This window comes from Salminus brasiliensis, chromosome 8, assembly GCF_030463535.1.
Source record: "Salminus brasiliensis chromosome 8, fSalBra1.hap2, whole genome shotgun sequence".
NCBI classification, from domain to species: Eukaryota; Metazoa; Chordata; class Actinopteri; order Characiformes; family Bryconidae; genus Salminus; species Salminus brasiliensis.
Window position 1 is genome coordinate 37,721,561 of NC_132885.1, and position 26,545 is coordinate 37,748,105.

The 26,545-nt window shown below is 41.8% G+C and overlaps 1 protein-coding gene across 1 annotated transcript in view; it reads right to left on the reverse strand.

The window, feature by feature from the left end:
* The window catches only part of tmem163a (transmembrane protein 163a), a 79,038-nt gene that overhangs the window by 14,492 nt on the left and 38,001 nt on the right, over positions 1–26,545 (reverse strand). The window contains exons 3-5 of the mRNA XM_072686516.1: positions 9,970–10,013; positions 9,141–9,232; positions 6,975–7,071 (exon numbers count right to left, since the gene is read on the reverse strand). Of these exons, the coding sequence (XP_072542617.1) occupies positions 6,975–7,071; positions 9,141–9,232; positions 9,970–10,013 (233 nt within the window). The remainder of the gene's footprint in view (positions 1–6,974; positions 7,072–9,140; positions 9,233–9,969; positions 10,014–26,545) is intronic.

Here is a 26,545-nt window from a genome sequence, read left to right on the forward strand (position 1 = left end):
CGACCCATTCGAACTCGGTTCCTCTCAGCGTGACTCAGATTCTTCTATGCTTGCCCAGTTTTTGTAGTATTGACTGTTCACTTTCTGCTTAATATGTAGATCCGACCCCCTCGAGAGGTACCATTGGAATTAGGTAATCAATTCTGTTCACATTAACTATCAGTGGTTTTAATCATAGCTGACCAGTGTCTCATTAGTGCAGGTTTAAGGGAGCTTTCAACATCTAATTTACAGTCTAAGCTTCTGGTCGTCTTTGGAGTTAACGTGAAGACTAGAGCTGTGCCAATGAAGGACAAGAAATCTAGTATAAGACTAAACCACCAGCAAAGCAGTATCGAACAAACCTCAGGCTAACCAAAGTAAACGTTTTGGACCGTTATTAAGAAGGAGAGGTTTGCAGTTCCTCTGGCATTTACTGGTGTTTTATCCTCCATTACATTACTGCTGCTCATGGGATTATATATGTACACCATAATGATGGCTTACACTTTAGGTTGTATGCTGGCAGATGCTGGGGGTGCTGAGAAGGTTTGCTGCAGGTCTATTGGGACTGTATTCTCTTCAGTATCTTTTTGTAGAACCTAACTGTACCATATTCCATTACTGTTACATCTGCACTGAGTCCATAGGCCTTGTTTTGACTACACATAAGATACAGAATCGGACCCTAAGAGCACTGATGTGCAGTTGTGAGAATTACTTTTACACTGGACAAAATGCACCTGTATAGCATGTTTTTTTCTGACTGTGAAGACTGTAAATTGGCCTTCCTGGTAAATATTACTGTAGAATATCATTTGCAATTCTCCATAACACCTACATAACAACTTACAACTGACATAAAGGTAAAGGTGCACGTATTTGTCACTGTACAGTGTGGACTGTACAGCGAAATGTGTCCTCCGCATTTAACCCATCTGGTAGTGAACACACACTCACACACACACATGTGTTAGGGGCAGTGAGTACACACACACACCCAGAGCGGTGGGCAGCCAACTCCAGCACCCGGGGAGCAGAGAGGGTAAAGGGCCTTGCTCAAGGGCCCAACAGTGGCAGCTTGCCGAGCCCGGGAATCGAACCCACAACCCTGTTATCGATATCCCGGAGCTCTAACCGCTGAGCCACCACTGCCCCTACATAAATATTCATATAATGACTTATTTCAGGTGTCATAACGCTTTCTGGTGTGAAATGGGATGAAAATATACTTCCTGGTCAGCTGGTGTGATTTCTGACGCCATGGACCCTTCCTCTGCTTTCAGGGTAGTGCCTTATCCACCCTGCAGTATCTTTCTAGCTGTATGTACAGCAAATAAAGCCGCTCTGTGTACACTGCATGCTCGTTAATGCACCATCACGGAAGATATGAGTGACTTTCCACTGAGATGTTTCTCAGAGGTGTTCTCCAACAGGATCTGAGCAATGCTGCAGTAAGGCCTAAATATTTATATACTTCATTTCTAGATTTTATACACTTCATTTATGACTATTCTGTATAATAGAATGTGATATAATATATAACATCTCTGTTATCCAGTTCTGATTCTTTTAGGTACATCATAGGTAATATGAAATTATTTCAATGATGGTGATTTTATGTATTATATTACTTATAATTTGATCAAATGTTTTTTTCATATTGTGACCCTTTAATAAATAAACAAATCATATGTATAGCAAAACAGACTTAACAAAAGACTTAAAGTTTACGAGGGTCTTGGTTAATAGCGGGTGTGTTGAGTAATGAAGTTATAGCAGGGTAACACTAAACTAAAATCTGCTGCTGAGAGAACGAACAGAAGGCATGGCTTTTAAATTTAAGCCTTATAGACTGTCATGGAAGTCAGATCACTGGAACAAGTTGAGGAAGAATATTCCTTCAGTTTTCATGAAGGTTTTATCAGTTTGCTTGTATAGTAATTATAATCTTTATAAATAATTCAATGTAGTCCTATAAGTAACCCTAAGATGGGTTAGGTTTAGGGTTATTTAAGGTCTAGGCTTCGTGCTTTTGTTTGATTTGGGCCCAGCCTGTCTGAAGCCCGGCTTCATGATTTTGTTTGATTTGGGCCCAGCCTGTCCGAAGCCTGGCTTCGTGCTTGTCCGTGCCTGTCCCAGGACAGGGAGTCAAGGTCCTAGCAGCCTGTCCCAAGTTCCTAGTCCCTTGTACCAAGCTCTGTATTCCTCCCAGTCCCCTGTTTTGTTATTTTTGCCCAGTTCTGCCTAAGTTGTCACGTTAAGTTTGTTTCCGGTTCTGTCGACTAGATTGCTGTTATCCTGTGTTATCCTGTCTTGCATCGTTCCATCCCTGCAAGTGTTCCCGGTTTACTAACCACACCTAGCCAGCATGACAGGATGATCCACTGTAGATGCCTTGTAGATGCTCACCTGCCATTCCACTAACATTCAACTGAACTCCAAGCTGAAGGTAAATGACTGGAACCTTAAACATAACCTAACCCTTGAACCAACCCTAATTCCTTAGCGTTACCAAATCTAATCCCGTCTGAACAGGGCTTTTGATAGCCTTTGTAATGATGACCAGTAAAGTAACTATACTAGTATTGCCTTAGTAATTATAAATAGCAGAGTGTCAATGATAGTCTTTGTAATGATGACTAGTAAAGTCTTGATAATCATGACCAGAAAAGTAAAGGTCGTATTTCTTTATTTAATTAATGTTTTAGTTCAATTCTAAAATTCACCACCTTAATCAACGGCTTATCTTTGCTTTCACACACTGTTCCCCAGAACACCAGCCTGTGTCTAAAATCTAAAAGAATCCTAACAGCAAATTAGCGTCTCTTTCTTCTTCGTCTTCTCAGTAACAACATTGAGTCTTTTCAACCCAGCAGAAACGTCAGTGCCTATTCACAGACCAGCCTCTGATGAAGGAAACTGAGCTGTTTTTCGCTCCTTTCTTCTACTCCTCTCAGGGCTCGAACGAGCGTGTCTGCCTCCCTCCTACACAACAGCTGAGAAACCAATTTCACTCCTCCTACATTTTTAATCAAGACAGGCCAGGTCTGGGTACTTCCCAAGCCTGGGTCTTTCCTCGCGACCTTTATGACTGACTTGGGTAGTGGTTGAGACAGCTAATTCTGGTAAGTTCGACACAGGCTCACGGAGCCAGATGTGGTTCCCTCCTCAGCTCAGTTTCTTGAATGGCTAAACCTGCCAGTTCCACGAACTGTCATTAATAGCGGATCAATGGGGGCACCTCAGAGCAATGGTTTAGCCAAGATTGTGATGTCCACACCTTTCGTGCTTTTGGTTTTGCTTATTCCGTTCTGCACTGCTGTTGATTGATTAAGCGTCTCATGAAAAGTGGCACATGGCAAGCGGAGGACCCTCCATCTACAAGAATCCATCTACACAGTGGAAATTAGTGGAATGTGTGGAATCTGCATCCACCCATACGCCCTTAAAATCACTTCAAATGGTTCTCTGGATGTGCCATAGTAGTGGTTCTTCTATGGCATCATCGAAAGAACCAGGATGTGTTGGCTTTTTAGGTGGAATACTCTCCGCTATCTGAAAGCAGCTTTATATGGATCAAGCGACTTGATTGGCCAGAATGTTCAATGTTGGCTGATGGAGGTTCAGAGAGTTCAGAGTAATCATAGTGAAGACTGACGTGAACTGGTTATGGACGTTTGGCTGGACACTGAATCAAACCTGGCTTAACAAGAGATTTCAATCCATCAATCTAGAGCCCTGGTCAGAAATCACAGCGATTAGCAGGACTGGCTAGATCTATAGAGGTCTAGAGGAGGCCCTGAGGTAATTATACTTTCCTTGAGAAAACAAATATAGAAGTTATCATCAATTAACTCTGGCCTTACAAGCTGACCGTCACACTCCCGGCTTTACCTCCTGGCTCTGCGGACTCTCTGGATTACACTATCTACCATAACAGAGTCACCAGGAGAGCCCACAACATAATCAGGGACAGTACACACCCCCAGCACACACTCTTCACACTTTTACCTTCAGGCAGACGCTACAGGAGTGTGAAGTCCAGGACCACAAGACTCACAAACAGTTTCTACTCACAGGCCATCAGGCTTGTGAACACCTCACGCACTACCTCTCCAACCCTTCCTATCTGAACTGGTTTTAAACTCTAATCTGATTTTAACTGCACCTTACACTCACTGTACTGCTGCAGTCAGAACACTGTTTACATTGCTGCTTGCACACTATTGTTTACATCTCTTACTTGCAACCTGCACTTTATAGCTGCTGCTCTTCAAGCACATGTAACTTTTATTTTCATTTTTTTAATTGTAAAAAGGAAAGTTTACTTTAATTTTTTTACTTCAACTTATATTATTATACTTTATTTACTTTGTATATACATATTTTTTATTATTATTTGTTAATTTCTTTTTTGTTATCTTTATCTATTGGTGAATGGAGGGACAGCAAAGTAAGAATTTCATTGTACAGCGTAACTGTCTGTTTCTGCTGTGCATATGACAATAAAACTCTTGAACTTGAACACTACGCTACATGGTTCACGTGCCTGTCAACTACCCTCAACCATAAAGGTTCTTGCGCTCATTGCTCCTGTTGCTCCTGAATTCTGATGGCCTTCACCTGTGTATGCTTCATCGCCTCCGTGTAGTTAAGCATACCGAGCGTTTTCCTACTGTTTGTCTTTGATCATGTTTTGACCTGTTTTCTATCTTCCGGTTCTGCAAGCATCTGGTTGGTCCGACCCAGATTGGAGTATCGGAACAGAATAACGGAAACAGCGCCTACGCTCCTGCACAAAGAAATCTGAAGAATCATCTCTCATCATTTCAGGACTACAGATGGGTTTACCGGGATCCATAGCGGAGTAATCAACAGCTGAAGACGGCGCCTGTGATACTCGGGTGGGTTTGGCGAAGTCTCGTTGACACGGAAACCCATCGCTGTCGTGAGAAGGCGTTCTCATTAGCATTTCATAGGCTGAGGAGATGAAGAGGGTGTGAGGAAAAAACGTGTGAGCCCCAGACAGGTTCCCGAGTCTGAGAAATGAACAAGGATGAAAATATCCGGACTATATTTAGCTGTTTGTTTGTTTTTTTGTTTTTTTTTAATGAACCAAATCCTGATGTTGCTAAATGTTGACTTGAATTAGGACAGTGGCTCCAAATGTGACTGCAAACAGCTTTCTTTTCCTGGATTTAGTTTCTTTCTTGCTCTCTATCCACTCTCTCTCTCCTCAGTGTTTTTCTCTCATATACGTCGGAGTCTTTGTTTCTCTCCTAACAGGAATGAACAGTGGGGGAGGTTGGAATCTGAAGCCTGGAGCTTTGCTGTTGCCGCTAATTGAATGACTTTAGGGCAGAAAAGTGACAAGAAACCAACAAAAAAAAAAACAGCAGCTGGTATTCGGTTGCCTAGCCACACTGAAGCTAGGCCAGGCCTGATAAAACTGATGTGTGCTTTGGCCGCCGGCAATTACGCAGCAGTGCAAACTAATGGTTACCAAGGAGAGCTGCACCATGGAAGACAAATGATTTACTCTACCTCTTTTATGGTCCTGCTAGGATGGAACAACAATGTTTACTTGATCTTATAAATAACAGCAATTTGAGATTCTTCGTCGTACACTACAGCTCCAAAGCATGGACGTTTCACAATTACTCTTAAAAAATAAAGGTGATAGAAAAGGGTTCTTGAAGCGACGGCTTTGTGAAGAGCAATGTTTTAAAAGCTTTACATTGGTAAAGAACCGTTACATCAAGAAAAGGTCCTTCAAATCTCAATTAGTCTCAATCTCAAATGAGTACATATCTTAGTGTTGTGTTTCTTACTCAGAAAATGATAATATCTTGTGTAAATAGTGGTCGAACACCTCAAGCCTGGTACTATCCACCAGCGGTTGGGAGAATTTTCAGAGTCTATACTGTTTTTGGACAGATTTAATGGGCATAATTTCTTTTATGGTGTATGGTGCTCCATACATTTCCTTTGGCTGGCTGGTAGACCCTTAGTGATCTAGACGATCCTAAGGTGCTCAGACTAGTAACACACTAAGACAGCTATACAAACATCCAATCCAGCATTGGGTCAACAGTGAGACAGATGTAGTGGGAGCTTGTGAAACCAGAGCCGTTCTGCTCTGCATCTGATAACAGTGGCCGAGTTTCCTCTTTACCAGCATCACAGGAGCTATCGAGGAGTTCCAGTGGCTGACTGCTGGGCTTATTACCGAGAACGTGTTGGAGCTCGCTTCTTTGGTTCCTTTAAACTTCATTTTTATGCTTTTTATTCTTGTTTGCTGCTGCAGCAGCGCCCCCTGTGGCCACATTCGGTCATTTCTTTAAGAGTTTCTTCAAACATGTGTTACGAGTGGTTGTTATTTGGTGATATGGGCTTTCACAAAGGCGTAGAATTGGATAGGGATGATAGGGACATGTCCCTAACAATATCCAGTGTCTACTGAATAGCAATAATTTTGTTAAAAATTTAAATACAGCAGTCCATCAGGGTCTGGTCACTGTATTTTGTACACAAATGATTAACAGGTCTCTTTCCCGCCTCCCTGACTCACAACGCTAACAGGGACTGGCTTTGTCGTTTCTTCCTAACGTGTGAGAGGCTGTAATCGTAAGCACTTTTATGTCCCCATCCATGTCAAAATCAAACCTACGCCCTTAGGCCTTCTAATTTAGTTAGAACAGAGACATCACCACAAATGCTTAAGAGCTCTGTTACCTTGCTACTACCACAGCAAACCTCCCTCTCTGCTGCCGTTCATTTCCCTTCTCCTCAGCACACATTTATGAGGAATGTTGACTTGGACTGACCATCTGGCTGTTGAGAGTTAATCGCATTGCCTTGTATCAGGAATATAACGTATTTCAATCCCACATATAAAACAATGTCACATATGACAAAACCGGATCTGGGACTGCACGGCTCGTCACGTCACAAATGTCAGAACATCAGAAATTACAGTGAAATGCACTCACCACTTCAGGCAGGAGCTTGGTGGCAAGGTCATGGATGGCTTTCCCCAGGATACACAAGGAGGACAGCATAAACACCACCCCCAATATCACGCAGGCTCTGGGGGATAAAGAAAAAATGAGGAGAACTCATGTAGAGGGAAAGTCTGGCGAGATGATTGTGTTTTTGCTCTGCTATTTAAATGGTAGTTACACAGTTATCTGTTGAATCCTGTCATTTCCAGAAGTAAGGCTAAACTACTGCATTATTTGTCTGCAATGCTGAGCCAGTTAGATACAGTTACATATTATACGTGTTTGCGTATCAATATTGGACGGATATATGAAAACGCATCACATGAGAAACTAGATGTGGCCAAGAATTCCAGTGCAGCTTCTGGTTGGTCCCCTGCCAAATTAGAGTTGCAATGGGAAAATTCAAAAGTACCACAAGTAACTGTACAAACCATTTTATGAGATGCTAACAAACGCTACATCAGAAAGGAGGTGCACATCATGAACTATGGGGGTGGCAGCATCATGTTTTAGGGCTGTTTTCACTTCAGAAAGTAGATGACACCATGAAAAAGGAGGATTCCTCAGAAATACTAAAACACCTCAAGGTATTAGTCAGAAAGTTGAAACTTGGCCGCAAGTGAAGGTCTTCCAGCAGAGCAATGATCCTAAGCATTCCTCCAAAGTTGGGCATCAATGACCAAGAACAATAAGGCTGACGAATTACACCAGTTCTGAAAATACACCAGTACACTAGAAATACTTTGTATGGACAAAAGTATTGGGACACGTATCTTTATCACTGAATTCAGGTGTTTCATTCAGTCCTATTGCCACAGGTGTATAAAAGCAACCCCCTAGTCATGCAGTCTGAAAGAATGGGAGGTTCTAAAGAGCTCACTGAACTCCAGCGTGGTTCTGTATGTAATAGGAGCCACCGCTGCAACAATAACAACAACAAGTCAGCTGGTGAACTTCCTCCCTCGTAGATATTCCACCATCAACTGTGAGTGGTATTATTGAACAGTGGAAGCGTTTAGGAACAACAACAATAACTAGACCTGCTGGGGACCAAGTCCATATTAATGCCTATGGATTTAGAATGGGATGTCATAAAAAACCCTGTGGGTGTAATGTGCAGGTGTCCCAATACTTTTGCCTAGGTGTATGCACACATATCTCTTTGATCAAACCTTTATCTCTCTTGTAGATGCCTTGTGTACAACATGTTCAATAAGAAGAAGAAGTCCAAAAGCACTGCTCCTGACTGTGACAGGTAGCCACTAAGCAACAGCAGTTTACCACTTGGGACAGAGCCCAGCATTGCTTTCTCCACCGTTAGATCTCCATTAATCTCTCGCTCTGACACATCCGCAGGAGAAATGAGACCATCACCAGCGCTCACTTCTCCACGAGCCTCTATAGGCCAGAAGATGGATGAGGAACTCAAACAGCGGACTTTACCAAACCTCAGGCAGTGGTACAGGGAGAGCAAGATGGATGCGATATGTGATGATCATCGATGCTAAAGGTAAGCCGGAGCTCTTCATTAACAGGCCAGAAGCAGATGTTGACAGATGTTAGAGCGTGAGAAGCTCATTCTCCGTACACCTTCACTACAACGGCTCTAGCACATCCCACAAAATTGGCGGTTTCTGAGATGTTCCACCCTTCGCCCACTATCACAGTACCATCAGAATATTACCACCACTCCTGGTTTGGAATGAACTGGGCCCGAGACATCACATGCCGATGCCACATGACAGTGTTTGCTGCACGTATTTAAATAAACGAGCACACCAGTCAGTTGTAGCAGAGTGCAAAATGATCATCATGGGCAAAGGATGTGATTTGACTGATGTCCAAAAGGGCATGATAATAGGGCCAAGGGATTATTCTAGAGCTGCCATAGTGAAGGCGTACCAAAACCTTGCACATTGCCGAGCCAGAATGTGACCTGCTGCTGTGGACCAGTTAAGCTCTATAATGAACACTTTGACACCTAATGCCGTCCATGTCATGACGTCTTCCTAGTATCATCTAACCAAGGGTGGTTATTCCCACTATAGGTGGTCATAATAATTTGATAAAACAGCCGTATCAGATCCTTTATGGTATGTGCAGCTCTTTCAGTGGAAGCCATTCTTTTGTTTTAGCTAAAAGCGTTGTACTTACATGTATTCTCTGTGGGCAGAATGCACAGCTGCTGCGTTGCTGTAGCGCCAGAGCACTATGATGGATGAGAGCACATCTAACGTAGCATCGAACTGTAAGAAAAACAAGAAGCCATTTGTAAAGGTGGTTTAACAGCCATATGTGCAAATGTGCATGTGTTTGTGATGCAGGATGATGCACTACTGGGCAAAATAAACACTTAAAAAGAACTTAAATATGTCGTACAGGCCGATTTGTCCATTGTGCTAGTTACACTATTTACTGTGCTAACTGTATTACTGCACCACCATAAGGATATTTATCCATTTTACTTATGCCCCAAGCCTTTCTTCAAAGCTGTTACTGAATATGTTGTTTCATAGCCACGATTTGACACAATTAAGGTGGGATTGACAACGGGATGGAGACTGTGGGACAACCTCCGAAGGTTTCCCAATTACTAAATATAAAGCCTGTTATCCATTAGGATGGATTCCTGCTCCTTTTCATCTTCATAAACGCCATAAAGGTTCTCAAGCTCACGGTCTGGTGTCACACAACCCCGTTTAGCCGATGCCCTTCAACTGTAACACTTTTTAACATCAACTGCCTCAATGGTTTACGTCTCATCTCATTAAACCCCTCCATTAAAACCTTTGCCAATTCTGGACAACCTCGCCTAAGGCTGTGGAAAAAAATTTATTACCCAGAAGTGATGATACTGCTGTGATCAGGGCAGCAGAGTTATTACAGCAACCCGTATTCACGGCAACTTACTAAAGTATCGCTCACTGTTCTGGACCAGTTATTAATAATATTAATAAAGAATATTAATAAAGATTCTACTTACGGCAAATCCGAAAGCAGACGCACTGTGCCTCATGAAGGATACCGCTAAACAGGAATGACAACAAATAGAGAGACAGTTAGTTCACTGCAGTATTCACTTTCTGAGCGCTTACTGTACACCTACTCATTCACCCAGTTATCTAATAGGCCAATCATGTGGCAGCATGTGGATAAGAGCGTCAGCTTAATGCCGTAAATGTAAATGAAAATGCAGTGCAATGCAATTCTGTCCAGCAGCTTCAGGTAATGCTGAGTGACGCAATGAACAAGGTAATGGGTGTCCCAATACTTTTGTCTATAAAGTGTAAAATGGAGCAATTGTATGTTTATTCTAATAGATATATGAATATGCTAATTCTAAAGTTTGTACTGGAGATGACCCAATGTTTTTCTTCTCCGATGCTGGTACTGAATTAGTATCGGCCGATATCAGTAATGAAATGTTGAATATTGGCCAATACCAATATTGAAATCTGGAGCATTGACTGATAACCAAAAAATAATAATAATAAAAATATATATAATAATATATATAGTTGCTGCTTATGCAAGTAAATGTTATTTCATGTAGATGTGTTGAGACTAGAGCTGTTGCAAGTGGTAAATAGCCAGTACTGATACAGTTATTGAAATCTTGAGTATAAACCAATACCAATACTGAAATGTTGAGTAACAAAGCTGATGTTGATATTGAAACCTTGAGTATCAGCTTATTCAAATATCGAAATCTTGAGTATCAGCTGATAATGAGTGTAAATATTTTCGGATGATACTGCTACAGTATTGAAATCTTATGTATCGACTGATTTCCATACTGATACTGATCCAATGTGTTCTTTAATGGGCTGTTTTTCATTGAAGCATTTGAGTTTTTAGCTTTTACAAACACGTTTCTAAGCTTCTGGGAAGCAACACGCAGCTAACAGCATCACACAGTGTGAGCGTGTGCTATTTCAGGACAGATTTGTTGCAGGATGGAATTGGATTCATCCTTTTTTTTTCCCTCCAATATCCCAGCCAGCACAAAACGTCTCTTCTAAGAGCCTAAATAACACAATTGTCAGGAGCTCTACACGTCAGTCATCTTTCATTTTCTGTCTGGAGCTCTTGAACCTGAACATGTGGGCAACCCAAACATTTTCCGACATGACTTATTAGCGATGCAACTCACAGACCTGTCTGGGGTTGCAGCTGTTTAGATGTGGCAAAGCTTTGCGCTTTAACAGCCGTGGGCCTGCATCCTAGTGCCTTTGTTTGTTCCCCTTCCCCAGTGTTAGTGGGGGAAAAACCTCACTGTTCTATTGATCTCTGAAATTTAAAGGCACAGCCAGACCACCGTGTGTCATAGCAACACAAGTGCAGCCCCTAAGCCGCTCGAGCCATGCGGCATTGTCTTCTAATATTTCCAGCTAGACAACAATTCTGAGCTGGGGTTTCTCTTACATTCAACTGTGTGGGTTCTTGGCTGGTTCTCCCAGAGCCAAATACAAATAGACACAAATGAGCTTCAGTAGGTTAGTGTTGGTCCTTAGTTTTGTACTTTTACAGGACTAATGCACCTACATCCACAAATAATCAAAGCTTAAATCCTGCTAGCATTTGCACTGTGAATCTGTATACACTCCTATGCAGAAGTTTGGACGCTTGTCCAAATTACACACATTTTCTTTTTATTATTATTTATTATTTTTCTTACACAATTTTTCTCCCCATTATTACATAGCCAGTCACCCAAACCACTCGTTAGTACTCTCCCCCTATCACATGTAATGCTGAGAGTGCGACCCATCTACCCACTCTGAGAAGGCAAGGCATTGTGCTCTCTCTGGCTCCGTCTGCTGATGGCAGGCAGCTTGTCGTATTTTTGAGGGGATTTTTCCCCCCTCAAATTAGATTAGCCAGAGTAATAAAATTTCTAAACTTATCTGATTTTTAAGATAAGATAAGATAAGATAAGATAGTCCTTTATTAGTCCCACAGTGGGGAAATTCTCAATGTCACAGCAGAAAGGGATAGCAAGACACTCAGTTACAAAAACGTAGATAAATAAATTACACTATATACACAATATAAATAAGTAAAAAAACAATAACAATGTTATTTACAGGCTTATTGCAAATGACTCTTAATTGCACATGTGTGTGTGTGTGTGTGGGGGGGGGGGGGGGGTATTGCACATAGTATTGAATTAAAACCTTCTTTCTACCAACACTCATGAAACAGGGGCTCCTCTAATCATTTGTCTAAATATCTTAAAAAATAGAAACTATAATAAGATCATCTTGCATTTTTTACAGTGTAGACTGATTACCAAGTGACAGTTCAGGGGAACGGTGGACGTCAACATGAACTAGGCAAATACCCCCCCCCCCCCCCCCCACCTGAGGTGCCAAGAGGGTGGTGCACTGTTCCACTATCCCACTTTTTAAATTGAGAAGTACTAAACAGCCTCTGCAACTATTAAATTAATAAATTACTTTACTGACATAATAAATTGCACACCATCTTGCATGCACAGCTTGTTTAGGGTCTATCTATATCTATATATTTTCTATGATATATATTTTCTTTCCAAAGTCTTCAGTGTGTGTCTGAATTAAGTAGTGGCTGTTTTTTTGTGAAATCTTTTTTTCCCTCCGGCTGTGCTTTATGGCCAGTGCCACTGGCAGTAGCACAACCCCTATCCTTCACAGTTGGCAAGGTGTTCTTTTCATGAAATGCAGTTTGTTTGTTTTTTCAAATGTAGCTTCATCAGTCCACAGCATTTGTTTCCAAAACTCATCTGCCTTTCCTAGATGTTCTGTAGCATATGTTGGATTTGTGTATGTGGACGTTATAAAACATTAAAATAACAGTGACTGGCTACAAATGTATTAACAGGGGCAGATCCCTGTATTATTGCAAAAGTAACAGCAGACTTTACTTCAGTCTGTGAGTTTGTGTGCTTGTGTTTGTCCTTGTGCTAGATTTTAATTGGACGTCTTTCCAAGATGAAGTGATTCAGTAGGAATTGGGCACAGGCAGAAGCACTCGCCAGTGTAACATGCAGTGTGCTCTGTTAATAAGCTCACTGTTTTATATGCTAATGAGCTTCTTATTATCCCCCTGTGGGGTTTTCAGGCACTACTTTGGAGATCAGAAACAGTGTTGGTGTGGAGGATGTAGTGACTGCAGAGCAAGTGCACTTAAAGAAATGGGTCATGTTAAGCCCATAAGTGTGACTGTCCACATTCCAGGGTTATGGCCATGGGAAAGTGAAGTGAGGGTCCAAGATCTTCTCTGACTATGGAGCTAATGACTGGCGTAGCTGTGCCCAATCTCGCCACATGTCACAGGGATAGAGTAACTGTGTGCATTGTGAAATAATTAATGATGGCAATGAAAATATACTGTTGATTTTATGTCTGATTTCGGCGTGTATTCTTAAATTGACCAGACCGTCCGTCTGTACCGCTTGCTTACAACTTCTGCTTGTGTTCGTAATCTCGCCATAGACTTCCATAGACTCAAACCAATCATGTATAGGACAAATGTTTAAGCGGATAGCTAACTAGGTGTATTGCAGTGTTGTCAGCCTGCAACACTCCATGACATGACATGACATTTTCTGAGGAGTCGCTAAAAGCTAGTCGTTTCACTTGTTGATAGGTGATTTACACATTAAATATATTTATATCATGATTTTTAAAATCTAAGTTTGCTTAAAATGTACAAATGTAATACTGTTCTCTTGTGTAATGCCGCTATTGAACGCAACTTTACAACCATATTCTGTCCTCACTAGAGTAATATTTAGCATTTAGCTAACAGGCTCCGGTAAAATTCTCAATCTTACAAGTTCTAATCTTAAATCTTTCCTGAAGGAGTCAACATTCAACCTGAAGAATATGTTGCTTCGGTGTTTATTACAAGCTTTAAACGTCTTCAGGTAATCTGAGGAGCTGAGTACAATATCAAAATGCAGCACTGTTAGCTTGATGCTAATATAAGCAAATTCCATTATCAAACTGAAGGAAATTAGCATTATCTTGGTGAAAGTCGGACTTAAACGAAAACGAAACGAAAAGTGCTTTTGAAGGTTTCTGTGTTAAACGCTGCTGTGTAATGTAAAGTTCAAAGTTCAAAGATTCATTTTAAGCACAAACAAGCTGAAAACTGAAGCTACAGATTTATACAGTTATACGTTTTGTTCTAGAAAATATCGAAAATCTTAAAAATGTTAGTGCTCAGTCTATAAACTTATTGCACAATGACAAAGTAAATGCTCATTTGATGCTTATGTGCATTAAAAAGGTGAAATTTGAAATGCTGCACTTTAAGAAAGTGGATCTTCTAGTGTTCTCCAAGGGTTTTTTTTACCTTGCTAAAAACAAAAACAGCTGAAGACCAGCTTAAAACATCAGAAACCAGCTACCAAAAGTTTTAGCAGGGTAAAGAACCGATGAAGGACACTAGAAGAGCCCCTTTACTTTTTAAATTCCATTTATTTGATGCACATAATTTCACATTTACTTTAATTTGTCATTGATGGACAAGGTGGTCATTGGTGGTCATCCAGCGGGAGGACACTCTGTGCTGGTACACAGCTCTTGACCAGCACAGCACTTGATTTTGGTCATGCTTGGCTATGCTGGTCGTGCTGGCCAACTAGCTGGGTCTTGCTGGTCAACTAGTGGTGGTCAGGCTGTTTTTTCAGCAGGGTAGTAAAAGCAATGGTTGTACATAAAACCATGATGATTCTAAGATCCATTTAAACGCTTAAAAGGTGCTTCGGCTGGTTAATTGGTTCTTTAGACCTTGTAGAGGGGTCTAAATAGGACCTTATGTAAAAAAAAAATAACATAATGTTAATAATAAATGGTTATATATGAATATATAGCTATATAACTCACCAAAAAAGGGTTTCACTATTAGTGCGAGTTAAAGAATTTTGGACATATCGCTGTGCGTTGGACAAGAAATGTAACCTTCTCAAGATTTACAACTAAACAGAAGCATCTTATTCAATATCAGTCTCAAAGAGCTCTCCTTTCCAGCCCAGAGCAGACAGGACTAAGAAAACCCCACAGTACACACAGTCTCTGATCGGAGTCCCTGCTTGTGATTAATGACATGAAATGCTCTGTGCAGCTTTTGCAGACACCAAGCATCCATTACAAGGTAAAGCAGGCGAGACCAGCATAAGACAAGCATCTGAGGGCTGGTGAGAGGGGAGAGAGAGAGAGAAAGAGAGAGCGCGAGAGAGAGAGAAGGAGGTGAAATAACTGACACTAGGAATACAACATATCTCACTCACAGACCGTCACCATCTCAATTTGAATCTCAAGCACTTTCCCTAGCAGTAGGCTGCCCTTGGTTTCTGCTGGTGCTTCTTTGCCAGTTGGTGACCTTCTATGGGCTTAATTTACAGCTACTAGCACTTCCAAATCCTGATTTTGTAATATTCAGTACATGTGTAATGTCCTATTTGACCTATGATATTCGCAAATTGTCATACAGGCATCCAGATGTGAACCATGTGTGAATGTGGAAATATGAAGCTATCAATTGCTGGGAGTTGAGTCTCGCACCAGGAACAGAAGGCCGAGGCTGCATTGGCTCAGCACAGGCTCTGCAAAACTGTAGGATGAATCCCGATTTTTGAGACTCAGAGATGGTAGGGCCATTCGGCAGAAGCAACATGAATCCATGGACCCAACCTTGCCTTATGTAAACAGTCCGAGGTGGTGGTGTAATGGTGTGGGGAAGGTTTTCTTGGCAGTCTTTGGTCTTATAATTAATGCCAATCAATCACTGGTCGAATGCTACAGACAACTGAGTATTGTGGCTGACCATGTGCATCCCTTCATGACCACAGTTCCGGCTACTTCCAGCATGACATTTATGTTTACATTTAAGGCATTTAGCAGACGCTCTTATCCAGAGCGACTTTACTTAAGAATAACCTCAGCTAGTTTAAATAGGCTAATAGTTCAAAGATACCTCTAAGTTTAGACTCTACTAAACACAAGTCAATAAGCTGACCACTCTGCTATTCGCCCAAGTATTCTCTGAAGAGGTGGGTCTTCAGTCTGGGTTTGAAGACAGCGAGCGTTGGACTCTGCCGTTCGGACACCCAGGGGAAGTTCGTTCCACCACTTTGGTGCAGGACAGAAAAAGGCCTGGACGCTTGTCTTCTGTGGATTTTGAGGGATGGCGGGTCGAGCCGAGCCGTACTTGAAGCTCGAAGGGCTCTTGGTGCAGATTGGCTTTTGACCATTGCCATCAAGTCACTTTCAAGTCACTGGACAGCTTTAGGATTCAACACCTTTGGAATCCAAAGCATGAAGGTGCTCCTCAACAATCTAATTCTAAGGAATTGAGTGATGCAGCCTTTTTGACACGGACTAGGATGTCATAGGAATAAAGTGAACAATACTGCGTGAAAAAAAGAAATATCTGAAACTGATATTCTGTAGGCACGACAAGCATATGCAAGTAGAATTAATAACAGCATGTGAAATAACTAGTGTTGCTTGCTTTCTGAACCATCTATAGCGCCAGCTCATTTGCTCATTGCCGTTTAGTAACGCCTGCCAGTCCCTTGAGTGTCATTACTGCCAGAACTGAACTCACAGACTTCCTCACGTCTAATTTTGGTACGGTTGATATCTATCTCGCTCAGAAACTAGGAAGACTAATCACAAATCTGTTAGGTGTTGGTGAATGTGTGCTACCATGTGTCTGTGGTGTGTAGGTGGGGCTGGATGTGAAGGCTCTTTAGAGCACGGCTAATTAGTATTCCCGTACACAGTTTTCTGGAGCTGATCAATGAAGCGCATGTAAACTTCAGCGGACTAAAGCATTACTCACAGCTGGCCCACGAGGCCACTTCATTAAAACCACCCCCTTGTTTCTACACTCATTGTTCATTCCATCAGCTCCACTGACCATTTTTCTGTATACGTTGTTAGCCTCCTTTCACCCTGTTCCTCCACAGTCAGAACCCCACACGACTGGCCACAACAGAGCAGGTAGTATTTGGGTGGTTAGGGTTAGGTTTTGGGTTGAGTTTAAGGTCAGGGATAGGGCAGAATGAGGGTTAGGGTTAGGTTTTGGTTTGAGTTTAAGGTCAGGGACAGGGCAGAATGAGGGTTATGGTTAGGTTTTGGTTTGAGTTTAAGGTCAGGGATAGGGCAGAATGAGGGTTAGGTTTTGGGATGAGTTCGAGGTAAGAATTAGGGCCAGGGTTAGGTTTTGGTTTGAGTTTAAGGTCAGGGATAGGGCAGAATGAGGGTTAGGGTTAGGTTTTGGTTTGAGTTTAAGGTCAGTAATAGGGCAGAAAGAGGGTTAGGGTCAGATTTTGGGTTGTGTTTAAGGTCAGGGATAGGGCAGAATGAGGGTTAGGGTTAGGTTTTGGGATGAGTTTAAGGTCAGGGATAGGGCAGAATGAGGGTTAGGGTTAGGTTTTGGGTTAAGTTTAAGGTCAGGGATAGGGCAGAAAGAGGGTTAGGGTCAGATTTTGGGTTGAGTTTGAGGTCAGGGATAGGGCAGAATGAGGGTTAGGGTTAGGTTTTGGGATGAGTTTAAGGTCAGGGATAGGGCAGAATGAGGGTTAGGGTTAGGTTTTGGGTTAAGTTTAAGGTCAGGGATAGGGCAGAATGAGGGTTAGGTTTTGGGATGAGTTCGAGGTAAGAATTAGGGCCAGGGTTAGGTTTTGGTTTGAGTTTAAGGTCAGGGATAGGGCAGAATGAGGGTTAGGGTTAGGTTTTGGGATGAGTTTAAGGTCAGGGATAGGGCAGAATGAGGGTTAGGGTTAGGTTTTGGGTTAAGTTTAAGGTCAGGGATAGGGCAGAATGAGGGTTAGGGTTAGATTTTGGGTTGAGTTTAAGGTCAGGGATAGGGCAGAATGAGGGTTAGGGTTAGATTTTGGGTTAAGTTTGAGGTTAGAATTAGGGCCAGGGTTAGGTTTTGGTTTGAGTTTAAGGTCAGGGATAGGGCAGAAAGAGGGTTAGGGTCAGATTTTGGGTTGAGTTTAAGGTCAGGGATAGGGCAGAATGAGGGTTAGGGTTAGGTTTTGGGTACAGCTGGGTCAGGTTTTGCTTAATGAAAGATATTAATATATTAATATTATATTAAGTCTACTTGATGTAACAGATCAACAATAAATCTACTGAATGTCAGTAAAGCATCAACAGAACATCTTCAGGACCTTTACCTCAGTGTATTCAGATGCTTCACTACTGCTACTGCACTGATATGCTGCTGATGTGTTACTAAAACTGTGTTAAGAGTTTATTAATCATCTACAAAGGACCTCTCCAAATAAAGCCTTACCAAAAATGGAGATATGGAGAGTTTTTGTGTGACATCAATGACATGCTTCCCAATCAAACTGACTCCTCGGACAGGACCAGAGCATGTGGAATAGGGTATGCTCCTCGTTAACATCCACTTTAGTTTGAGGTCATTTAGAAACTGCTCTGAAATGAGTGTTTTATTATGTCCTTCATTAGACTGGGAATTCTCCTTTAAAGCCTAATCTGCTTCCGTCTTCATATCTCCACCTAATTCCAATAATAAAATCCTCAATCTGTGCCGTATTGATTGGGATCCCTTCAGAGACCAAGCAGCAGATTGTGTGTGTGTGTTTTCTTGCTTCTGTGTGTCCATGTGTGTGTGTGTGTGTGTGTGTGCTAAGAGAATTCCATCTCTCAGTGTTATGGGTGAGGACTGATAATGACCACGGCCGGCGTTTCTCATTACTCTAAGCCCTGCTCTCTGCAGAGGTCTGAGATGAGGAGGGTTGTCGTTCTATTATAAGACAGTGTGTGACGTGAATTTCAATAGGACCCTTCGGCTGCTGTGGCGGAGACTGTTGGGGGATTTTCTGTTCTCATTGCATTCTTACAGCCTGATATCAAAAAAAGATATCAAGAAGGGGTTTGATTTTTAACACCTCGGTGCTCTCACTCAAAAACCTTGTTCCTTTAAAATGACAACTTAACAAAAAGAACAAGTGAAGCTTCTTAACTTACAGTAGAAGTCAAAGTATCCCAGGTAGCACTGGATGGTATACCGGTTCATTCAGAACACCATTTTAAACACTGTGTCCACTCGCTGTCCACTCCATTAGACACTCCTACCTAGGCCCTTTCAGATGTGAAGTCAGAGAAGCTCATCTGTTGCTGCACAGTTTGTTGGTGTTGGTCATCCTCTAGTCCTTAATCAGTGCTTACAGGATTAGGATTATGTTTTGGGTTGAGTTTGAGGTTAGAATTAGGGCAGAAAGAGGGTTAGGGTTTGGGTTGAGGTTAAAGTTAGGATTAAGGCAGAAGGAGGATTGGGATTAGTTTTTGGGTTGAGGTTAAGGGTAGGAAGAGAGCAGAATGATGGTTAGGTTTTGGGTTGAGTTTGAGGTTAGGATTAGGACCAGGGTTAGGGTTAGGTTTTAGGTTGAGGTTAAGGTGAGGATTAGAGCGGAATGAGGGTTGGGATTAGGTTTTGGGTTGAGTTTGAGGTTAGGATTAGGACCAGGGTTAGGGTTTGGTTTTTTGGTTGAGGTTAAGGTCAGGATTAGAGCAGAATGAGGGTTAGGGTTTGGGTTGAGTTTAATGTTAGAATTAGGGGCAGGGTTAGGGTTTGGGTGGAGTTTGAGGTTAGGATTAGGGTTGGGTTTAGTTTGAGGTTAGGATCAGGATTCGAGCAGAATGAGGGTTGGGATTAGGTTTTGGGTTGAGTTTGAGGTTAGGATTAGGACCAGGGTTAGGGTTAAGTTTTGGGTTGAGGTTAAGGTCAGGATTAGAGCAGAATGAGGGTTAGGTTTTGGGTTGAGTTTAATGTTAGAATTAGGGGCAGGGTTAGGGTTTGGGTTGAGTTTAAGGTCAGTGTTAGGCCAGAATGAAAACATACTGCATAAACTATGTTGGTAAAAGTTCCATTTGTTTATGGTGTATTATTTGTTAAGTCGTGATTACCTCACTTCAAAAACTGCTGGGTTGTTTTTTTCCGACCCAAGCGCTGGGTTGAGCCTGGTTATTCTGATGGGTTGTTTTAACAGTGATGGGTTTGTTGATGTTCCTGTATAAAATTTTTTAATTAATTCTTCATTTTTATTTAAAAAATGATGTTACATGTAGAGCTTATTTTCAGCACTATGTAACCCATATGCTTATAGTGTCACTTTGTTTTTAGCCTAATTTTATTGCACCTGAATATTTTTCTGTATGGTTTTCCCATTATGACAGGTCATTGTTCTTGTGATCTTAATATAATACACATTACTACCTAACTTTTTATAGCCCAGAGATGCTGGGTTATCTTAACCCAGCATGTGTTCTGTTTTACAGTGACCCAGTGCTAGACTGTTTTACTATTTTTAATCAGTTTTAATCATTTCTTCTTGTAAATATGGTATTTATAGTATACTGTCAGTTACAAATGATCAAACCTCAGGGAAGTGATGTACGATGTCATGCGTTTTATGTTTTACTGTGTTTTACTGACTGAGAAATCTCAGTATTGCAAAGGCTGAAACTGCATTAATGCTAACCACACTATTTAGTACTGCCCTAATTCTGAAGATGGTGTAACCCTTTGCCCCTTTATTGGTATTTCACAGCTAGGCAAGATAATGATGATGATTTCATTTTCTTGGGGTGAATGATTGCTCAGAATAGCTAATAGTTCTTTTCGCAAAGGGCAAGAGGCTGCCATCCATTAAGCGGTTGGGGAAATCTATTTAAAAGTGACGAGATCGTCAGTCACCCACTGTGCCGAAAGCCTTCCAGTCTCCGTGCAATCCATTCATGATGTCCATTAGGGCAGTGCCAGTAAGTGACTCTTCAGAGGGGTTCATCTAACATTCATTTGTCAATTAAAAACAAAAAATGCACCAATGAAAATCATGTCATTGCAAAACCTTTTTTCATGGAAAAATGTCTAAAAATGCAGTTATTCACTCTTATCAGTCAGTAGAAGAAGAAGAAGAAGGTATTTTATGGTGTGGGTGCAGTCTTGTTTTGTACACAGGAACCCCCATTCTTCATCTTCTTCATCTTCGTCTTGTGGGGTGTTTCCAGTATGCAGTGGTCAGTATTAATACCAAATATCTACCAGGTCAATATCTACAAAACGTGTGCCTGGTTCACTATGCATATGTAGATACAACCTCTATATAAATCCATGAAAACTCTAAGAACCATTTGGACGCTCAAACAGTTCTTTGCAGTGGCGAAAGACCTTTTGTTGATGTTTCTATGTAGAAATAAAAAAAAAGGATTTTACAAATCAAAGAGCTCATTTTCAGCACTATGTAACCCGTATGCTTATAGTGTCACTTTGTTTTTAGCCTAATGTTATTGCACCTAAATATTTTTCTGTACCGTTTTCCCATTATGACAGGTCATTGTTCTTGTGATCTTAATATAATACACATTACTACCTGTGATCAAAGGTTATTTTTCTTGTGATCTAAAGACAAACGTTGTTTTCTTGTGATCACATGTTATGTTTCTTGTGATTTCAAGTTAATAGAAGGTGTTTTCTAAAGACCTTTTCTGATCTAAAGACAACAAATGTTACTCCCTGTGATCAAAGGTTATTTGTCTTGTGATCTAAAGATAACAAATGTTACTTTCTGTGATCAAAGGTTGTTTTTGTTGTGATCTAAGGATAACAGAAATTGATTTACAGAGATCACAGGTTATTTTTCTTTTGATCTGAAGATAACAGAAATTGATTTCCTGTGATCACAGGTTATTTTTCTTGTGATCTCAGATAAAACATTTGTTTGACCTTGGGACCACAAGATGTTTTGATCACAAGGTGATCCCACAGCCTTTTCAGGATATCTGTAGATCTCTGTCTCTTCATACCCAACTTAACTTCATGCGGCTTGTCTTGGGCAACCATCTCCTACGCCCTCCACGTAAGCTTACGGGTTTTACACCACTGAAGTCTCCCACAATAATCCCCCCCCCCTCTATATAGCTGGTCAGGGACTGCTCTTGCCAGCAGTGTGATTAGATGTAGCTCTGTTTCTCTTGATTACACACAAACTTCACTCCATGCAGCTTCCTGTTGGGTGTTGGGAGACGTGAGTGGCGACCTCAGTTAAACAGTGAGATTTCGGATTACATTTTGGGACACTGCTAGAACTTCATTGTAGGATGTCATTTTCTACACCACTGTTTCACCACACTCTGCAGTGGGTTTTACATCACTGAACACTCAGATGCACTTTATTGACTTTATTGGCTTCCTGTGCTGTAGAAGAACTGCTCTTGCTAAACAAGTCCTTCACTGAAATTCTCATTCACCTGAGAAACAGCTGCTTATCCTTCCATACTGCGCTAATGTGTAAGCATCACGTTCACTGAATGTCCTTAATCCACTCATTTTTATTTTCTGTTTCTGCCTTTGCTTAACTATACAATCCATTATATAATTCTGAGATTATGCAATGTTTAACAAAGCAACATCAACACTACACTTCTGGGGGTCAGTGAGGTTGTAGTGTGTGTGCATACATGCTGTGCAGGATGCAATGGTCCTAATAACCTAGAATTAGCTATCCCTTGGTGCCTAGCAACATTAAAACCTCTGGTATAACAGCTGTAGCAAGAGGAAACAACCCCCATCCCGATCTTCCCACTGCAATTAACTAGCCTCAGTCGCCCGTTCGCACCATCCAAACCCTTCTGCCGCATTAACACTGCTCACCGAACTCCAGCCAGGCTCCCCCCGTCGCAGTACCCCACAAATAGCATCTGCAGCAGGAGGGGAGGGGGGCTCGGAAAAAAAGCCACAGAACCACAGCCCACAGTGCTCTCCCTCCCTTCTGCTGCAATATGTTGTCTTTAATAATTCAGGACCTACAGCACTGGGCCATTCCGACCGAGCGCTCCTTTACCCTGCAGGATAAAGGAGAGATCCCCTCCCGTCCAGCCCTCCCCTTGAGGGCCTTCATGGGCCGCCCTGGCATCGATCGGAGGTGAGGGAAGGCAAGGGTTCAGACAGTCTTCTGGAGGTCACCGAGCTCTTAAAGAGCCCAAAATTGAATATACTCCCCCTCCATACACCAAATATGAAAGACATGTTTGGAGTCTGAAGCTTGAAGTTCTTTAGGTTTTGCACTGGAGCGCCTTGGATTTTGTTTGTACTTTAGACTCCTAAAATGACGGTGCTACAAAGGGATCTCTGAGCCATAGAACAACTATTCGTGGTTCCATAAAAGAAAAAGTTTCTAAAAGAGACGTGAGTATGAGGAACCTGTACAACAACGTGTTTAAACCTCAAAGAACCATCTTTATTTGTAAAAGTTTATGGACACATGTATTGGGGGGAAGCATTGTAGATAGACAGCATTTAAACAAGGCTACTTTGGTTGCTATGGGGTTGCTAGGTGGCTGCTATGCTAAGTGGTGGGTCTTTGTTACTGATGTTACTTTATAGTTTCTGCGTTAATCCTGGTGGTTCCTAGGGTATTGGCTAGCAAGCGGGTGGCAATGGGTGTTACAATGTGGATGCTTGGGTGTGGCCAGTGGTTGCTGAGGGTCATCACTTCTAAGGAGTTCTAAGGAGTCTTTGGATGTTACTATATCATTTCTGTGGAACTGCAGGTGGTTCCTTGGTTGTTAATAAGTGAGCACCATGGATGTTTGCTATGCAATGTGGTTGCCAAGATGTTCCAAGTGGTTGCTAGGTGGTTGCTAGGATATCTCTTGTGCTCTTGTGTTCAGACGGTTGCTGTTCCAAGTGGTTGTGTGTCTTCAGATGTTACTAGATGGTTACTGTGGTATCTCAGGTGTTTCTTAGGTCATACTTATTGGGTTGCACAGAGCTACATAGCTTAGCATGCAAAATACCAGTCATATCCTTGGACTACGAATCAGCAAGATCTACAGCTTCCCAGAAAGATGATTAAGCAAGTCTATTGGAGCTTGCTCAAAGCTAACAGCTTGCAGACATAAAGGTTTCCATTGACGATTAGCTAGGCAACATCGTCATCATAGCTAACAATGTTTGGATTTGTAAGTTAAGTGAAAAAGGGAATTTCCATCCGAACTGAGAATGATCACATTTCATGAGTTCCAAGACGGTTGCTGGGGTGTTACTACATGGTTGTTAAGGTGTGGTTTTGCTTGGTAGTTTCTGTGGGTTTCTTTTAATAAACAAAAAACAGCCGAAATAACTCTATATCAAGAGTCTAAAGCTAACAAGATCTATTTTTTTTTTTGTTTCCCAACCAAACACAGAAATATTTCTGAAATGAAGCCCAATCGATCCCAATACTATCCGAGTTTAGCCGAGATATGTTTCAGCTGCAGTGTATCTGAAAAGTAAGCAGAAAATGCCACTGCTGGGCTTTCTGGATGTACTACTGTACTACTGAGGATTTTTTTTGTTGGCACAATCAGCACAGCCTGACTGATTTGATTCTCCAAAGTCTCGCAGGAAAGCCACTGCAGGAAACCAGCAAGGAGTAAATTCATTGGAACTGGAAGGACAAACATGCAGAAGAAGCAGCAAATATGTTTATCAGTGATCCACTTTCCTGAGAAATGACAACCTAATTTTATCAGTGTCCTAATTAGACTGTAAACATTTGGACTCTGTCTTCTCTCAGGATGAGGAGGACTTGTAACATTCCAACAAGACCAGTTGGTGCAAGGCCTTCTTTAATGTCCTAGTCTTGGCCTTGTCTCAGTCTTGCATACTTCAGCTCTCAGTCTTATCTAGAGCTCACTCTATTTCTGGTTTGTGTCTTGTCTCAATCTCACCCACACCTGGTCTCAGTCTTGTCTCAGTTTCAAACACACCTGGTCTCACTTGATTGCTCTGTCTTGTCTCTGTCTCATTCATACCTAGTCTTGTGTACTTCTTGTCTCAGCCTTGCCTTGGCCTTGCCTTCTCCTGGTCTCTGTCTTGTCCTGATCCCACCTACTCCTGGTCTCTGTCTCATCTACTGTCGCCTACTGAGAGGTCTTGACTAGGTTTCATCCTACTCCTGGTCTCAGTGTTGTCTCAGTCTCACCTCTCTGTTGTCTTGGATTTGTCTACTTCTGGTCTTGGTCTTGTCTCAATTTTACCTACTCAGTCTTCTCTTGGTTTTGCCTACTCCTGGTCCTGGTCTTGTCCCGATCCCACCTACTCCTGGTCTCTGTCTCATCTACTGTCGCCTACTGAGAGGTCTTGACTAGGTTTCATCCTACTCCTGGTCTCAGTGTTGTCTCAGTCTCACCTCTCTGTTGTCTTGGATTTGTCTACTTCTGGTCTTGGTCTTGTCTCAATTTTACCTACTCAGTCTTCTCTTGGTTTTGCCTACTCCTGGTCCTGGTCTTGTCCCGATCCCACCTATGTTGACTAGGTTTCATTCTACTCCTGGTCTCAATTTTACCTACTCTGTCTGGGTCTTCTCTTGATTTTGCCTACCCCTTGTCTCAGTCTTGTCTGTCTTGCCCACTTCTAATCTCAATCTTGTCTCTGCCTTGCCTTTTTCTGGTCTCTGTCTTGTCCTGATCCCACCTACTCTTGGTCTTTGTCTCACCTACTGTCGCCTACTGAGAAGTCTTGACTAGGTTTCATCCTATTCCTGGTCTCAGTCTTGTCTCAGTCTCACCTCTCTGTTGTCTTGAATTAATCTACTTCTGGTCTTGGTCTTGTCTTAATTTTACCTACTCAGTCTTCTCTTGGTTTTGCCTACTCCTGGTCCTGGTCTTGTCCCAATCCCACCTAGGTTGACAAGGTTTCATCATACTCCTGGTCTCAATTTTACCTACTCTGTCTCACCTACTGTCGCCTACTGAGGGTCTTGACTAGGTTTCATCCTACTCCTGGTCTCTGTTGTCTTGGTTTTGCCTACTCCTGGTCCTGGTCTTGTCCCGATCACACCTAGGTTGACTAGGTTTCATCCTACTCCTAGTCTCAGTCTTGTCTCAGTCTCACCCACTCCTGGTCTCTGTTGTCTTGGTCTTGTCTCAATTTGACCTACTCTGTCTGGGTCTTCTCTTGATTTTGCCAACACCAGTTGTCTCTGCCTTGTCTTTTCTGGTCTCTGTCTTGTCCTGGTCTCGCCCATCTCACCTATTCAAAGAAGACTCAAAGAAATGCAGAAGCATTTACACAAATCCACAAGGTGAAGTGAGTCATGACATGATCACATTGTTGCTAAAGCATATTAGACAGAGTACCAGTGTGCCTATGGGGTTTATTTTGCTAATCCAGTTAATGCACTGCATCCCTTGCTGAGCACACACAAGCACACACAGAGCAACCCCTTGGCAAAACAAGTATTAATGTACTTATTTACAAGAGAAAATTCTGTTTGTTTTTTTTACATAGCCAATTTATTTACTTTTTAATCTCTGTGGATTACATGCATTTAGTTCTTCTGGTTCAACAGTGACATACTGATAAAAAGACTGATAGTGTCTCATCCAGTAACTGTGAGTCTGAGCCAGTATCAGTTTTTAAGGGCCTTTATCCTACATTGTTCTTGTATTTTATTAACCTTCTCTAACATCTCTTTATCACTTAGACCTAATCCGGCTGTTGTTGTTATTATAACCTTTTTTATTTGTTTGTTAAATATTTTT